The sequence below is a fragment of the Hemitrygon akajei genome, chromosome 5, assembly GCF_048418815.1.
Source record: "Hemitrygon akajei chromosome 5, sHemAka1.3, whole genome shotgun sequence".
NCBI classification, from domain to species: Eukaryota; Metazoa; Chordata; class Chondrichthyes; order Myliobatiformes; family Dasyatidae; genus Hemitrygon; species Hemitrygon akajei.
This window is the reverse complement of record NC_133128.1, coordinates 49096854-49115447: the sequence shown is the minus strand read 5'-3', so window position 1 is coordinate 49115447 and position 18594 is coordinate 49096854. Positions and strand designations below refer to the sequence as shown.

Below are 18594 nucleotides of genomic sequence, written 5' to 3'. Positions count from 1 at the left end.
TACAAAAAATAAAATTGAAGCAATAGTGATAAGCGTGGACGCTGAAAAGGCATTTGATTCGGTTAATTGGAATTTTCTTTTCAGAGTTTTACATAGATTTGGTTTCCAAGACACAATTATTAAAACTATACAGACTCTATATGATAACCCTACTGCTAGGATTAAAATCAATGGATATTTATCAAATCGTCTCACCCTAGAAAGGGGCACGAGACAGGGTTGTGCATGGTCACCACTACTCTTCGCATTATATCTGGAACCATTAGCTCAATACATCAAACAAAATGAAGATATCACGGGAATTACTATTAAAGGGACAGAGCATAAATTGGCTTGTTACGCAGATAACATTTTAATCTATCTAGGGCAACCAACATACTCTTTACCTAAATTGATGCAATCCTTTGAACAATATGGTCAATTATCAGGATACAAGATCAACATAGATAAAACCCAATTACTTTCATATTACTATAGCCCACCAAGAGAAATTGAAAGTAGATATCCCTGGGCATGGCAAACAGAATCTTTCAAATATTTGGGTATCATTATGCCAGAAGATTTGGCAAAATTATCAGAATGTAATTATCAGCCTTTATATAAAAAAATTAAGGAAGATATGGCAAGATGGAACCTGATTCCTTTTTTCAGTCTCAGTTCAAGGATTGAGTCTATTAAAATGAATATACTGCCCAGGCTGTCATATCTCTTTCAGACCCTACCAATAGAGATTAATCAAAATCAATTCAATGAATGGAACAAGATGTTATCAAGGTATATTTGGCAGGGTAAAAGGCCTAGAGTTCGTCTCAAAACTTTGCAATTAGCAAAGGAAAAGGGGGGATGGGGCCTACCTTCTCTTAAAGATTATTATTTTGCAGCACAGTTGAGAGCTGTGATATGTTGGTGCAACCCATCATATAACGCTCAATGGAAAAACATTGAGGAGCGGGTACTTCCCATCCCTATACAAGCAAATTTGGCTGATAACAACCTGCAAAGGTACATAAATACTATTGATAACCCATGGGTGAAACTGACTCTAAAAATATGGAAAACTACTATAAAAGAATATAATCTATAGGGAGATATTGCAATTCTTAAATGGTGTGCATATGACTCGGATTTTATACCAAATAAATTGGATGCTAGATTTAAGGACTGGACAGCTAAAGGAATAACAGTTCTTTGCAACATAATGAAAGAAGGAACACTGTTCAGTTTTGAAATGCTTAAAGAGAAACACTTATTAGAAAAACAAGATTTTTATCGATATTTACAGATGTGACAATATGTTAATAAGACACTTAAAAATGTAACCAAGGCAAGTACATGCTTGATAGAGCTCGTTAGAAAAGCATATAATTCAGATAACGGTAGTAGAATCATTTCAAGCATGTGTAAGGGGTTGTCAAATCTTAAAACACATTCCACTTCATACATTAAAACAAAATGGGAGAAGGAAGGAGGGATAATTATATCTGAGGAAGAATGGACAATAATATGGAGGTATCAATGGAAGTGTACCAGTTCACAGAAATGGAGGGAGTTTGGTCGGAAAAACTTGATATTTTGTTACACCCTCTCAGAAATCCCATTATGATAGTGACCTCCCTGTTTGCTGGAGAAATTGTGGAAATCAAAATGCAAATCATTATCATATTTTTTGGCACTGCCCTGTTATCAAAGACTATTGGAGGGGGATGCACAATGCCCTACAAGACATCTTTAAATGTGAAATACCCTTAGAGAGTAAGACCATATATTTTGGATATATACCTCAAGAATGGTTGAAAAGAGATAAATATTTAATGAATATACTGTTGGTGGCTGGTAAAAAGACTCTTACTAGGAAATGGTTATCACAGAAGAGCCCAACTTCAAATGCATGGATGGAAATTACAATGGACATTTACAAAATGGAGAAGATAACAGCATCTGTTAATCATAAGCTGGAACAATTTGATTCATACTGGGAAAAATGGTTTAACTACATAATGCCTCATAGGCCTGATTTTATTCTCACAAATCGATATGTTGTAAAAAAAAATCACTCCCTACTTGTACATAGTTTTTTCCTTTTGCTTGTTTTTTCTCTCCACTCTTTTCTATAAGTGTATACCTCAGATAAATACTATGTGGAGATTTGTGACATAAATGATTATATGATATATATGTACAATGTCTGAAATACATCTTATGGAAATGTTTGTTTAATGATGAACCAATAAAAAAAATTACAAAAAAAAAGGATGTGCTGAAACTGGAGAGGGGTCAGAGAAGATTCACAAAAATGAGTCCAGGATTGAATGGTTTGTCATATGAAGAGCGTTTGATGGCTCTGGGCCAATATTCATTAGAATTCAGAAGAATGAGGAGGAACTTTGAGTGAACAGTAGTCTTTGGGGTAACTGCAAGTCTGTACCTTTGCTGTTGCTTTGCTCATGCTTGAGTGCTCAGTGGCGGGTGCCGATGCTTTCTTCTGCCAGTGGGGGGAAGGGGGGATTGTTGCTTGCTGCCACTTATGTGCGGGAGGGAGGGAAGCTGGGGGGGGGGGTGACCTTGGGGGTTCTAACATTTAACTGTCATCCATTATTTGGGGGCACTCCTCTGTTTTTGTGGATGGTTCTGAAGAAAAAGCATTTCAGGATGTATATTGTATACATTTCTCTGACATTAAATGTACCTCTAAAACCTCATTGAAACTTATCAAATGTTGAAAGGCCCAGAAAGAGCGGATGTGGAGAGAATCTTTCCTATGGTGGGAGAGTTGAAGACCAGAGAGGGGCATCCTTTTAGAATGAAGATGAAGAGGAATTTCTTTAGCCAGAGAGTGGTAAATCAGTGGAATTCTTTGCTACTGATAGCTGTAGAGGCAGTGTTTATGTATATTTAAGGCAGAGGTTGATAGTTTCTTGACTGATCAGGGCATGAAGAGATATGGGGAAGAGATTGGGGCTGAGTGGAAAATTAGATCAGCCATGATGAAAGGGTTGAGCAGACTTTATGGACCAAAAAGCGTAATAACTTATAGTCTTATGAATAGAGTAACCAATTTTAAGTCCCAAGTGAACAGTTTAGAAAACGTAGAATTCCAAACAAAATAGCCAAAATATACACTTTTAAATGTGTTGAATGTTATATTTGTGCAACACTATAGTAAACACACTGATTAAGAATTATGATAATGGAAAATTAAAGTTGACCACATTATAAAAGTAGGACATCCAGGGTAGTAATCTCAGGATTGCTGCCTGTGCCACGTGCTAACGAGAGTAAGAATAGCATGATCAGACATATTAATGTGTGGCTGAGAGACTGGTGTAGGGGGCAGGGCTTCTGATTCTTGGATTATTGGGACCTCTTCTGGGGGAGGAACGACCTGTACAAAAGGAGAGGTTTAAACTAATTTGGCAGGGGGATGGGGACTGAAGTGATAGGGCTGAGGAACGGGAAAAAAGAAATAAATCAAAGATAGTGTGCAACAGAGATGATAGAAAGGACAGACAGGAGATGAGGCATAATCACAGCCAGTAGGATGAGTTACAGGGCAATAGAGGCCTGGTGCAGTTAAAACAGAAAGCAACAAATACTGGACTGAAAGTGTTATATTTGAATGCACGCAGCATAAGAAATAAAATGGGACGATCTTGAAATTCAGCTACAGACTGGCAAGTATGACGTTGTGGACATCTCTGAAACTTGGCTAAGGGATGGCTGTCATTGGGAATTGAACGCCCAAGGATATATGATGTATCGGAAAGATAGGTTAGTAGGCAGAAGGGGTGGTGTGGCCCTGCATATAAGAAATAATATTAAATCAATAGAAAAGTATGAAATAGGATCGGAAGGTGTAGAGTCTCTATGGGTTGAGTTAAGAAATGGCAAGGACCCATACAGGCCTCCAAACAACAGCCAGAATGTGGATTACAAACTACAGCAGGAGATAGAAAAGGCATGTCAGAAGGGCAATGTCATGATAATCTTTAGGATTTTAACATGAAAGTGGATTGGGAAAACCAGGCCAGTACTGGACCTTAAGAGAGAAAATTTGTAGAACGTCTAATGGATGGCCTTTTAGAACAGCTTGTTGTTGGGCCCACTAGGGGATCGGCTATGCCTAATTGGGTGTTACACAATGATCCAGAGGTGATAAGAGAGTTTAAGGTTAAGGAACCCTTAGGGAACAGTGATCACAATGTGATCGAGTTCACTTTGAAATTTGAGAAGGAGAAACCAAATTACAATGTGTCGGTATTTCAGTGAAATAAAGGAAATTACAATGGCATGAGAGAGGAACTGGCCAAAGTTGACTGGAAAGGGACACTAGCAGGAAGGACAGCAGAGCAGCAATGGCTGGAGTTTCTGTGAAAAATGAGGGAAGTGCAAGACAGATATATTCCAAATAAGAAGAAATTTTCAAATGGAAATACACTACCGTGGCTGACAAGTGAAGTCAGAGCCAAAGTAAAAGCAAAAGAGAGGGCATATAAGGAAGCCAAAGCTAGTGGGAAGACATAGGATTGGGAAGGTTTTAAAAACTTGCAGAAAGAAACTATGAAGGTCATTAGGAAGGAAAAGTTGAATTACGAAATGAAGCTGGTGACTAATATCACCAGCTTTTTTTTAAGTATATAGAGGGTAAAAGAGAGTCGAGGGTAGATATAGGACAAACAGAAAATGACGCCGGAGATCTTGTAATGAGATACGCAGAGATGGCAGAGGAATTGAATGTGTATTTTGCAACAGTCTTCACGGTGGAAGACATATGCAGTATACCAGACATTCAATAATGTCAGGGAAGTGAAGTATGTGCAGTGAAAATTACGACTGAGAAGCTGTTCAGGAAGCTTAATGGTCTGAGGGTGGATAAATCTCCTGGACTTGATGGAATGCACCCTTGGGTTCTGAAGGAAGTAGTTGGAGAGATTGTGGAGGCATTAACAATGATCTTTCAAGAATTATTAGATTCTGACATTGCACCTGATGACTGGAAAATTGAAAATGTTACTCCACTATTTAAGAAGGGTGGGAGGCAGCAGAAAGGAAACTATAGACGTATTAGCCTGACATCAGTGGTTGGGAGGTTGTTGGAGTCGATTGTTAGGGATGAAGTTACAGTGTATCTGGAGGCACATGACAAGATAGGCTAAAGCCACTATGGTTTCTTGAAAGGAAAATCCTGCCTGATGAACCTACTGCAATTTTTTGAGGAAATTACAAGCAGGGTAGACAAAGGAAATGCAATAGATGTGGTGTACGTGGATTTTCAAAGGCCTTTGACAAGGTACTGCACATGAGGCTGCTTAGCAAGATAAGAGCTCATGGAAATACTGGGAAGTTACTTGTGTTACGAATGTGCCACAACTCTGAGGGGCCGAAGGGTACAAAGTAGCCCCCTCCTTTTTGAGAATCGCAAGATCGCTATTAATTCAGGTCAGGGGATCCAGGAAATGAGAGAGAGACGTTTGGAATGTGTCCTGGCCTCTGCGATACAAAGCCACTGATAACGGCTATTGTCTCTTGGAGACGGAATTGTGTATTGAGTACTGTACTATTCATTGAAGCCCTCAGGGAATGACCAGAGTGGGCCGATTGAGGGATTGCATCATCCCAACCTGATTGACATCTGAGACCCCGTGAGTAAGGATAAAAGAGGGTCTGGGGAACAACCTCTTTAGACGCACCAGGAGAAACGCTAGAAATCCCATGACAGCGTTTAATAGCGACAGCCGGTGGGGGGCCCGCGTGCGTCCTTTTCCATTTGCCTCGGAATTGGCGGGCCTTACCACGGAAGACGGTTTAGCTAAAGAGACCACCACCAACGAAATTTCGAAGGATCGACATCATAAAAAGGAAAAGCTGGCAAGTTTCAAAAATCCCTCTTTTGACTCCAACCAAAAGCTGCAGCCTGAATGAACTAAAGTGACTTTTATATTTCCATCGGACAATACATTATCCCCTAGACAACGATAGAGCTTATTTCTTATTGATTATTATTATACCCGCACTTTTAGAGTTAGTATTGACAACGTATATTATCTGTATGTTTGCATTGATATTATTTTTGTGTATTTTTACCAATAAATACTGTTAAAAATAGTACCATCAGACTTCAACGGACCTCTCTATCTTTGCTGGTAGGTGACCCAGTTACGGGGTTCGTAACACTTGAATGAGTTGAGCATTGGCTGATTGGCAGAAAACAGAGAGTGGGAATAAAGGGATCCTATTCTGGCTGGCTGCCGGTTACCAATGGAGTTCCACAGGAGTCGGTGTTGGGATCGCTGCTTTTTATGATGTATGTCAATGATTTGGACTATGTGATTAATGGATTTGTGGCTTAATTTGCCGATGATACAAAGATAGGTGGAGGAGCTGGTAGTGTTGAGGAAACAGAGAGCCTGCAGACAGACTTACGCAGTTTATGGGACTGGGCAAAGAAGTGGCAAATGAAATACAATGTTGGAAAGTGTATGGTCATGCACTTTGGTGGAAGAAATAAACGGGCAGACTATTATTTAGATGGGGAGAGAATTCAAAATGCAGAATGCAAAGGGACTTGGGAGTCCTTGTGCAGGATACCCTAAAGGTTAACCTTCAGACTGAGTCGGTGGTGATGAAGGCAAATGCAATGTTACCTCATTTCTAGAGGTATAGAATATAAGAGCAGGGATGTGATGTTAAAGCTTTATAAGGCACTTGTGAGAGCACATTTGGAGTATTGTGTGCAGCTTTGAGCTCCTTATTTTAAAAAGTATATACTGATGTTGGAGAAGGTTCAGAGAAGATTCACGAGAATTATTCCAGGAATGAAAGGGTTACCATATGAAGAAGATCTGGCAGCTCTTGGGCTGTATTCCCTGGAGTTCAGGAGAATGAGACGGGATCTCATAGAAACATTCTGAATGTTAAAAGACCTCAACAGGTTACATATGGCAAAGTTGTTTCCCATGGTAGGGGAGTCTAGGACAAGAGGGCACGACTTCAGGATTGAAGGATGTCTATTTAGAACAGAGATGCGGAGAAATTACTTTAGTCAGAGAGTGGAATTTGTTACCATGTGCGGCTGTGGAGGCCAAGTCATTGGGTACATTTAACGCAGAGATAGCCTTATTCTTGATTAGCCAGGGCACCAAAAGGTATGGGGAGAAGGCAGGGGAGTGGGGATGACTGGAAGAATTGGATCAGCCCATGATTGAATGGCGGAGCAGACTCAATGGGCCTAATGGCCCACTTCTACTCCTATATCTTATAGTCTTATGGTCTTATAACAATTTAAAGTTAATTTTCTTATTTTTGTGTAAAGTGGGGAAGTAATAAGACCAAATACCTATATATTACTATATACTACATTGAGCTTTTTCTTACATGAATTTACAGAAAATAAAGAAATACAATACCACCTACAAAAAATATATACATGATGGTAGCTAGTGGTTAATGCAATGCTGTCTGTAAGAAGTTTGTGCATCCCTCCTCGTGAACACATGGAGTTTTTCTGGGTTTTCCAGTTTCCTCTCACATTCCAAAGATGTGGCTAGTAGGTTAATTGTCATTGTAAATTGTCCAGTGTTTAGGCTAGGGTTAAATAGGTGGGTCGCTGGGCCGTGCGGCTCATTGGGCTGGAAAAGGTCCATTCCATGCTGTATCTCTAAATAAACTGAATAAAGACTAACAAATAACCAATGTGCAAAAGAAGAGAAAATATGCAAATAAAAACAAATAATATTGAGAACATAGGTTGTAAAGAGTCCTTGAAAATGAGTCTGTACGTCTAGTTGCAGAGGGAAATTCTGAGGCCCAGGTTTTGGAGCTTAATGATGAATTTCAAGTGTTTAACGCTGAGTTGTAGCCAATGAAAAATATTCTGATGCACTGTGCAGCTGTTGCAGAGCTGAGTGAAGAGACAATGAAATGGCATCTGCTGTTGACCCTTTGAGATGGTAGGCAAATTGGAGTGGGTCCAGGTCACTCCTCAGGCAACGGTTGATAAGCTTCATGACCAACCTCTCAAAGCATTTCTTCACAGTGATGTAAGTGCATTAAGGCAGGTTACCAAGTTCTTCATGGGCACCAGTACAATGGAAGCCTGCTTGAAGCAGATGTCCAAAGCGAGTGGTTGAAGATACCCATAAACACTTCAGCCAGATGATTAACACAGATCTTCACTACTCAGCAGGGTACACCAACTGAGCAAGATCGTTTTTGTGGATTCACCCTCCTAAAGGCTGCCCTCATGTACTGAAGGATTCTTATCACAATTATTTGTTCTTATTTCTTATCTGAGCAGCAATATTATTTTCCTCCAAGAATATCACACCTTGTCGTGGTTTGGAAGCTTACATGCCTCAATAACCCAGAGAGCTCTGTTGGCTGGAGTCAGGGCTTTATGCTTAGAATCTTGATAGGTCACTCATGCCAGAAAGATCAAAAACTAGAGGCCAGACTAAGAATGGTCCACCGGTTCTCCGTGTTTGGGGTTTCAGCTCAGGGCTAATAACCCTGACTGGTAAATAAAACTGTTATGGAAGCAGCAATGAAGAACCCTTCTACATCTGAGTGCGACGGTATTCCTGAGACCCCAACTAAGGCTTACATGGCTGACAGCAGCGAAACCTGACAGGAAGCTACTGACATGATGAAGGATGCTAGAGATGGAGGGCCTTCATTGCTACCCTAAATGCCAGGGGTGTAATGGGAATTAAGTAAGTAATATTATTTTGATAAAGTGGTCTTGGTTTTGATTTTATTCCTATTTACTGCTTAATTGGATGGAATGACTGCTCAACAGCTTTAGTATGGATTCAACATTACTAAATTGCCAGTAAACTTTTATCCCTTGTAGAGGCTGCACATTAGAGTTTTGCCATGAAGTTATTTTGTGCTATCTACCATTCCTGCTGTACAACTTAAGAAATACTCTCATATAGTTTAAGGTAAATCTGATTCTGATCTTTTTTCCTTCACTTTGATTAGATTACCCGAATGTTTGCTTATATCAGAAACATTCAGCTCTACCTACAGTAAATTTTACAACATGCTAAAGTACATCAGTCAGCGAACCTTATTCCATCTTACTTTGTGTTTGCATTTGCCCCATCTATGTATTTTAATAATGCAGAAAATATGTCATGGTCACTAATACCAGAGGGATAGAAAGAGAATGGACAAGAGAACTATAGAATTTGAGGTGGTGGTTTAAACAGTAAGTCAGAAAAAGGCAAAACACAAAGCATAACTTTTTTAGTTCAGGTTCACATGGACATAACAGGCTGAATGACCTGTGTTTTTGATGCTGTATGGTTCTGTGACACTCAGTAAAATGTTGAGGGTAAATCTGACAAAGACTTCTAAAATCATGACAAGTACAGGTAGGGTAGAAGGTCAGAGACTCTTTCCACCTTTAATATGAGAGGGAGAAAGTTTAAAGAAGATTTGCAGGGTTATTTTTCTTTAAACACAGACTGGTAAATGTATGGATCGTGCTGCCAAGGCCAGTGGTGGACACAGACAAGATAGTAATGTTTGGACGGTTAGCATTTGGACAGGTACATGAACATGCAGGGAATGGAGGAATATTGATCTCGCACAGACAGTGGAAATTTTAACTCAGCATCATGGTCAACACAGACATTGTGGGCCAAAGGACCTGTTGTTGTACTGTACTGTTCAATGTTCTATGCTGACAATTAGGAGCTTCTTCTTCTTATTGTGTCCACAGACAGTCCCTACATGGCCCAGCCAAAACTGGACATTTTTGCGCCATGTTGTTGAACTCGGCAAGATCTGCAACAGTACAGGGTTCCTCTAGCGATGGGCATTGTAGGAGATGTTGCAGTTTGTGGCTCAGTTCCACATTTAAAAGTTGTCCGGCTGGTTGTATATCCCCATTTGCTTAGTGACACCTTTGAACGACTTACACCAGTCCCAAGTCTGTTAAGCCACTTCCAGGTTGCCCATTTGCAATTAGCTCTTGGGGGAAGGCTTTCATCCGGTGAAATTTCCATAGTTTGGGGACTGTTTGAGACTGGTGAGCTGTCTTTCCACAAGGCGATGTGGGCTTCAGATGGGGTTGATTGTAATGGAACAACACTGTTCATGAAGCTCTTCCTTGACTTTAGGTGGCTGGGTGTAGGTGTATGACCATGTAGAGGGTGCCTCTCATCTGATGTTTGACGGAGTCCTTCTTTCCTGCTGGCTACCATTCTTATAATCAAGGGGAGCGATACTCACCAGGATATATAGGCTGTTGGTGTTTGTTGGTTTTTCAACAACCTGTGATAAGTCGGCAGCTTGCTTTCAGAATGGCATCCATCTTCTTAGCATGAGTAGATCTTTCCCATGCCGGACAGACGTATTCGGCAGTGGAATAGCAAAGAGCAAGTGCACTGGATTGCAATGTTTTTGAGCTTGCTCCCCAATTTGTGTTAGTGACCTTATTCAGGATGTTGTTTCGTGCGCTCACTTTTGCCTTTGTCTTATTGATGTGGTTCTTGAAAGTGAGGCATCTGTCAAGGGTGACTCCTGAGTTGATAGGGTGCTAATATAAATCAATGAGATTTGCTGTTATGGGTAGCAGATACTAGTGAGAGCCCAATTTTGAGCAAATTTTATGTTTCACACAATGTGTAGGATACTAGACAGAAATTGATTTTGATCACCCAGTTTCAAAATAAATCACTTCCAGGTTACAAATGGTAAGATTATAACAATTGCAAAGACTTCTTTGCAGTGTCCAAACTTATTCCAAAAATAAGTTTCCAACCAAATTTGGACAAATTTTCAACTTCTGACTATTAATATTTATTCCACATTGAATCTTTAACAGGTAGAATGAGGGATTTCATCTTTCAACTGTGATGTTTTTGATCCAAGTTTAATACCTAATCTAAAGTACCTTTTCTGACTAAAGATGATACAAATCACTTCAAAATAGTTTGTGCTAATGTTGGAAATTTCTCATTTTTGTATATGACTAGGGCTCACAAAGCAGATAAAATAATGAGATACTGTTTCAAGATATTGGAAGCTGAGCTAATGGATGAGGAGCTTGGGTTTTCAATAACTGAACATAAATTCAAAAAACATATACCTTCTGTCATCCCAATGTAGTTTCAACTTACCGGCTGGAGGTAGACCAACACATAGAAGATAATTAAGTTATCCACAAAGTAGAGAAGTGCTGGAACAGACCATTTCATAAGTTGAAAAACGCTGCGCCAAGAGGAACATTTCAAATCCTGGCAAGTCCGACCTTCTGAAAAGAAAAAGAGTATCCTTTTCATTAATTATAAAACATTATTTTTTCAGTATTAATCAAGAATATGGCAAACAAATGCATTAACAGGAGTAAACTTTAATCTTCATTAGATCAAACTGACACATCAGATATTTTTGAGAATGAAAATGTGATGTATTCATGGCAGTTCCTTGAATGACACTAAGCGATCATTGCGTTCTTGTACTTGAAACACCAGAAGTTAAATGCAGGTACAGTAATTATTTCAGAAGACAAGGCAGATGGAATATAAACATAGGGAAGTTTAACAACACAGCTTTAAAGAGAGTAAGTCTGAAATTTGAGGGTACACTTGCATTGAAGGCAGTGCAGAGAATGCTTACTAGATTGATTTCTCAGGTAGGAAGAGTTGTCTTAGATTGGGTCTGTACTTCTCTAGAGTTTAGAAGAATAAGATCTTTAAAAAAATGCTCCGACAATGCTTTGTGACCAAGTTTATGGATGATTCGTAGATAGGTGGAGGGGCAGGTAATTTTGGGGAGCAGATTAGGGCAATCTCCAAAACAGGGTTTTGGTGGAAAAATTTAGAACTCAAGTATTGTAATTTAGAATCAAAATTAGATTTTAGGATTAAATATTGAATTCAACAGCTTCACATAACTCATTTTTTTCCTGTATGGATCAGAACTAATTAGTAGTTAGTAGGCTACTTGGCTTCTTAAACCTGGCCCATTGTTCAATATGATCTTAGCTGATCTGCCAAGGCCTCATCTCCTCTATGCCAGTTCCACCACAGTGCTCAATACTCTGATCTTCCGAAAATGTATCTACTCCCTTTTTAAATATTTTCAATGATCTAGCTTTCTCAAACTTTCTGAGTACAAAATTCCAGAGGCTCACCTCCAGAAATTCAATAGAGCTATAGTTATATGTGCTTTGTCTTCCTACGAATTTGTTTTAAATTACTAAACCCAAATCTTCCAACCATGTCCATTTTCCCCACTAGTGGAAACATCTTGACATCCATCCCGTTGTACTCCTAAGAATCTTCTGTCTCAATTAAGATCACTTCTCATTCTTCTAATCTCCAAGGAATATACTGTATAACTTCTTTTGGCATTCACGACAGAACAAACCTCTCAACCCAGGAATTAGCCTAGAAAATCTCTTCTGGACAGCTTCCAATGCTAATATATCCTTTCTTAAATAAGGGGACCTAAACTGTCACAGTGCTCAAAGTATGGTTTCACCAGTATTTTGTGCAATTGTATCAATACTTTGATATTTCCAAACTTCAACTTTCTTGCAATAGAGGCTACAGGCTCCACCTGCTGCTAACTTTCTGTGATTTGTATACATTCCTCTCTATTTTGCTTTTTTGCAATCTTTCTCCACTTAGATAATAATCTGCCTTTGGATTCTCTTACTGAAGTGCAAGATTTCACACTTTCCTACATTAAACTTCATTTTACAAATTTTGACCCACTCATTCAGCATTTCTCTATCTTATTGCAAATATCCCCATTGCAACACATCTTCCAATCCGTTTTCATGTCGTCGGCAAACTTGGATCCTTTTTCTGTTTCCTCCTCCAAGTCATTAATATAAATTGTAAATTCAAGGGTTAAGAACAGATCCTTGGTACACTCCATTTGTTATATCCTGTTAACATGAACAGAAGCCATTTATTCTGATTATAGCTACAAACAAAATGCTGGAGAAACTCAAATGGATCAGGCAGCATCCGTGGAGGGAAATGGACAGCCTATATTTCATACTGATATCCTTCATCTGGACTGAGATAACCAGCATAACCTCATAGAGTTTGCTCCACCAGTTCCCTTCACCACTCTCTACTGTCTACCTCCGTTCTATCTTTCAGAACAGATGAAGACTCTTGATCAAAATGTTGACTGTCCATTTCCCTCCACAAATACTTTGTGACTCCTCCAGCATTGTGTGTTTGTGTGTGTGTGTGTTGCTCTGGATTTCTAGCATTGCAGAATCTTTTGTGTTTATACTTGCTGATCTGGTGAGTTCCTGCAGCATTTTGTTTGTTGCTCCAGATTCCATTATCTGCAATCTCTTCTGTCTGCAGATATTAACTTTATAGAACTACATGTGCTTGTCTTTTGCCTTCCTTCCTTCTGGAGTAATTGAATCATATTAGCAATTTTTCAACCTCTGGTATCTTTCAGAACCGAAGTTCAATCAATTGCTCTGCTACTCTGCAGATGCTTCCTTTAAAACCCTCAGGTTGCAGGCCATTAAGGCATGCCAATTTGTCTGCCTTTACTGCATTTAGTTTCTCCAATAACTTGGCCCTCATAATATTTATTGCTAAAAGTACTCTTGTGCTGTTTGAAGCCAGCTCATCAGCTAACTTTTGATCTATCATGTTTTCTCCACTATAACAAAACGATGGAAAGCACTGATTTAATAAATGGGATATTTTCTTGTTTCACATTACTTAGTCAACTAAATGTCCTGCACTAATCCTCGAAACACCTATACGATAACCACACAGTAATACTGGAATAAAGACTGACATTTAAACTCACCTTTTATTATAACTCGTAGTGCTAGAATGCAACAAAATACCAGTTTTACAGTCTCTGCACATACATTCACTGTGGCTGGTAGGTAGTTGTACTTATTCTCTGAGAAATTTAAAAAGGATTTGGATTAGTTATCAAAAACTGTACAGTCAATAAGAGTTCTCAATTTGAGAATTTAACAAAAAACTGTTCTGAGCAACAAAAATGCTGATCAGTAATAGCTCAGCAATTAATCAGTATTATGCTTTACTTGCAGATTTCAAAATCAAAACTTAGTTATCCTCTGAAAAGGATGTGCAAGTACATAATTTTACAATAAACCATTATTGCCTCAATGTTCGTGAACCTGCAGCGTAAGTGGTAGAGGCTCTTTTAAGCTGCCTACAACGATTCTTGCACCTTTCAAGTTATATCCTTATTCATCCATGACATGCAAATTCTATTAAGACTTTTGACACAGATTTCATGTCTTGCAAGATCTGGCCATGAACAAATAGAAACATAAATTATCCGAGTCACTTAAAGTGTAATGGATAATATCAGCACTGTAAACTCCCCCCCCCCCCCCCCCCCAAGAAAACATGTTTGGAATAGACTCAAAGTTAAAATGTATGTGTAGAGACAACCAAACACTCTAAAGAAACAGACTGGTTACTGCCAGACAATTGATTTGACTTCAAATTAGCAATTACTCCTAAAACTTTAGGAAATGTAACATATTAAGTGTAGCTGTACCTAATTACGTTTAAACTGAAATTTAATAAACTTTGTCTTACTATTCCATGTGTGTCTTTACTATATGCCATAGTTTAATTCCGGACAGGACAGGATTCATTTCTGAGATTTCTAATCAGTTTTAATGATACGACCTATAATATTTAACCCCTGAAGCATGACTCATTCCAGCAGCTCAAAGCAGCCATCTATGCAGCTTTAGAATAAGTTACTCTACAAACTGATTATAATACTTCCTCAATAGAGGATGGCATGGCAGTGTAGCAGTGAGTGTAACAGTTTACAATGCTAGCAATCAATGACTGGGGTTCAATTCCTGTCTGTAGGGAATTTGTACATTCTTCCTGCGACCACATGGGTCTCCTCGGGTGTTCTGGTTTCCGCCCACATTTTCAAAGATGTTCAGGCCAGGGTTAGTAAGTTGTAGGCATGCTATGTTGGCGCAGAAGCCTGGTGACATTTGCAGGCTACTTTCAGTACATATTTGGACTGTGTTCCTCATTGACACGAAACAAAGCATTTCACTGTATGTTTACTTGTACATGTGACAAATTAAGCTCATTTTTAATCAATAATTTAGGTTGATAATCAGCAATTGCAGCTCTCTATTATTATTTAGTACATACTCAAATACACATTGTATTAACTCAGTGTCTAAAACCTATTTGTGATATGCTCATTCTATCAGAAAAATAGTTTATGTCTAAATAACACGGCAATATACTTTTGCTATACTTTGTTGTCAGTAAGAGATTTTCAGTTATAACAATTTAAATCTTCCATCAATATAAATGAGGAAAATGAAAAAAGCCAAGATTAGATTCTGCTGATCTTTAGCATGGATTTTTTTTCTTTTTTTTTAAAAGAGCTGACTGCTAACTGTGATGCAAGTATCAGCTCTCTCCTCAAAAAAATCAAGAATGAGCTCACGGTCATATAATGATGCAACTGATTTCCATCACTGACTGAGCAATGAGTTCTGGAAAGAACTGTGAACATACTAGGCCAATGGGATAGATGTATTTCACACCCAGCCCTGCAGGCTTATGCCAGGGAAGAATGGGGTATTCAGCATGATCCTATATAGTTGAATAGGGTTGACAGTTTTGATATAAAAGGTTCGTAGAGGTAAGATTTATCAAATTTCTGGCACACATTATGTTAAATCATTTAAATTTAACTGCTATTAAAATTCTGGTCAGAGTGATGTCAAAAGGTCAACAAAAACGAAGAGCAGGAGCAGGATGCAGCACCTGAGACCTAGTTGCTGCTTGCTGGCCACTTCAGTTCATAAGATGTCCTTAGCAGTATGGCCCCAAGCTCAAATGGACCTGCAAGTAAGTGTGATACAGGAAAGGTGCATATGCCAATTCAAATCAATCATAACTTTTATTTCATGCCTGATTTTTTGGGACAATATTACATTTGAACACTAGGTGGCAGCTAGAAGATCGGTCGGTGGGAATGAATAGGTCACAGAGTTAAGAATCTTAGAATGAATAAACTTAATTGTCCATAAGAATTACTAATGGAAAAATCTCAGTGCAACAGTTAAACAAGATAACAACAATATTTTTAAATAATTTCAGTTGATGCTCAATTTAAAAAAAAATCAAACTACTTAATTGTATTGTTCTTAAATTCTCGGTCTTTTACCAACTTGGGAAAACATTAGTTCGGGGACAATAAACACAAATTTCTTAATCTAATATGTTTGATGTGGATTTTCAAATTGACCATGCTAAAATTATCTATTTATTGCATATGTATATAATTTATGGCCCCTCTAAATTGAGAAGTCACCATATAATACATTTGCTGTAAAGGGTATCAGAATCATTACAGTGCATAAGAATCCAGCTTACCTTTGCAAGAACAATTTAGGACTATGAGATTTCCTGTAGCCTGCTATTTTTCCTTTCTCAGGTTTTGCCTAGTTTTTAAACTAGCTTCAATATGTATTCTGTGTCAGCTATTTAAAACTGTCTACAGTATTACGTGAAGTCATCTTGTGTAAATTTATACATTCTATCTTAACACAATTCCTTAGGACATCTAATAGGAGAATGTTTTCTTAATAGTCACTAGTCCTCCTTATTGGCACAGTCAGCATCGGAGGACAGATCATAACCGACCTCAAGTTTGTCGATGACATTGATGGGCTTGCAGGAAGTTAAGATGAATTGGCTTGCCTTGTGAACTGTCTGGACAATACATCTACCAGATATGGTATGAAGATCAGCACAGAGAAAACCAAGCTGATGAGGAGCCGATCATGATCAAAATCACAGTCAGTGGATAAGAACTAGAGACTGTCAACCAGTTCAAGTATCTTGACCCCATCATCAAACAAAAAGGATCAAAGCCTGGTCTATAAGACATAGGAGCAGAATTAGGCCATTTGGCCCATCAAGTCTGCTTCACCATTCAATCACGGCTGATTCCTTTTTTTTCCTCCTCCTTAAGCCCATTTCCCAGCCTTCTCCCCGTAACCTCTGATGCCATGTCCAATCAAGAACCTATCAAACTCTGCCTTAAATATACCCAACGACCAGGCCTCCACAGCTGCATGAGGCAACAAATTCACCCACCTCTGGCTAAAGAAATTTCTCCCCATCTTTGTTTTGAATGGATGCCCCTCTATCTGGAGGCTGTGCCTTCTTGTCCTAGGCTCTTCCACCATGGGAAACATCCTTTCCACATCCACTCTGTCTAGGCCTTTCGATATTCAAAAGGTTTTAATGGGATCCCCCTAACCTTCTAAATTCCTAATCATAATATGATTAGGAATAGTCAGCATGGCTTTGTGAAAGGCAGGTCATGCCTTACGAACCTGATTGAATTTTTTGAGGATGTGACTAAACACATTGATGATGGTAGAACAGGTGATGTAATGTTTATGGATTTCAGCAAGGCATTTGATAATGTACCCCATGCAAGGCTTATTGAGAAAGTAAGGAGGCATGGGATCCAAGGAGAAATTGCTTTGTGGATCCAGAACTGGCTTGCCCACAGAAAGCGTGGAGGTCAGTGACCAGTGGTGTGCCCCAGGGATCTGTTCTGGGACCTCTACCCTTCGTGATTTTTATAAATGACCTGGATGAAGACGTGAAGGGATGGGTTAGTAAATTTTCTGATGACACAAAGGTTGGAGGTGTTGTGGATAGTGTGGAGGGCTGTCAGAGGTTACAGCGGGACATTGATAGGATGCAAAACTTGGCTGAGAAGTGGCAGATGGAGTTCAACCCAAATAAGTGTGAGGTGGTTCATTTTGGTAGGTCAAATATGATGACAGAATATAGTATTACTGTTAAGACTCTTGGCAGTGTGGAGGATCAGAGGGATCTTGGGGTCGGAGTCCATAGGACAGTCAAAGCTGCTGAGCAGGTTGACTCTGTGGTTAATAAAGCATATGGTGCATTGGCCTTCATCAATCATGGGATTGAGTTTAGGAGCTGAGAGGTAATGTTGCAGCTATATAGAACCTTGATGTGGAAACCATAGAAAGGGTGCACAGGAGATTTACAAGGATGTTGCCTGGATTGGGGAGCGTGCCTTATGAGAATAGGTTGAGTGAACTCAGTCCTTTTTCCTTGGAGCATCAGAGGATGAGAGATGACCTGATGGAGGTGTGTAAGATGATGAGAGGTATTGATCGTGTGGATAGTCAAAGGCTTTTTCCCAGGGCTGAAATGGCTAGCACAAGAGGGCTCAGTTTTAAGGTGTTTGGAAGTAGGTAAGTAGGAGATGTCAGGGGTAAGTTAGTTTGTTTGTTTTTGTTTACGCAGAGAGTGGTGAGTGCGTGGAATGGGCCGCCGGTGAAGGTGAATCCGATAGGGTCTTTTATTAGGCTCCTGGACAAGTATATGGAGCTCAGAAAAATAGAGGGCTATGGGTAACCCTAGGTAATTTCTCAGGTAAGGACATGTTTGGCACAGCTCTGTGGGCCGAAGGGCCTGTATTGTGCAGTAGGTTTTCTATATTTCTATGTAAATTCCAGTGAGTACAGACCCTGAGCCATCAAACATTCCTCGTATGATAACCCTTTCATTCCTGGAA

General features: G+C 39.2%; 1 protein-coding gene across 2 annotated transcripts in view; it reads right to left on the bottom strand.

Annotated features, from left to right (window-relative positions):
* The window catches only part of slc35a5 (solute carrier family 35 member A5), a 58844-nt gene that overhangs the window by 13863 nt on the left and 26387 nt on the right, over nucleotides 1-18594 (bottom strand). Inside the window, exons 4-5 of one of the 2 annotated variants that reach the window (XM_073045503.1) lie at nucleotides 13804-13902; nucleotides 11127-11260 (exon numbers count right to left, since the gene is read on the bottom strand). In XM_073045503.1, coding sequence (XP_072901604.1) covers nucleotides 11127-11260; nucleotides 13804-13902 — 233 coding nt within the window. The remainder of the gene's footprint in view (nucleotides 1-11126; nucleotides 11261-13803; nucleotides 13903-18594) is intronic. The other variant, XM_073045504.1, reaches the window with a different exon arrangement.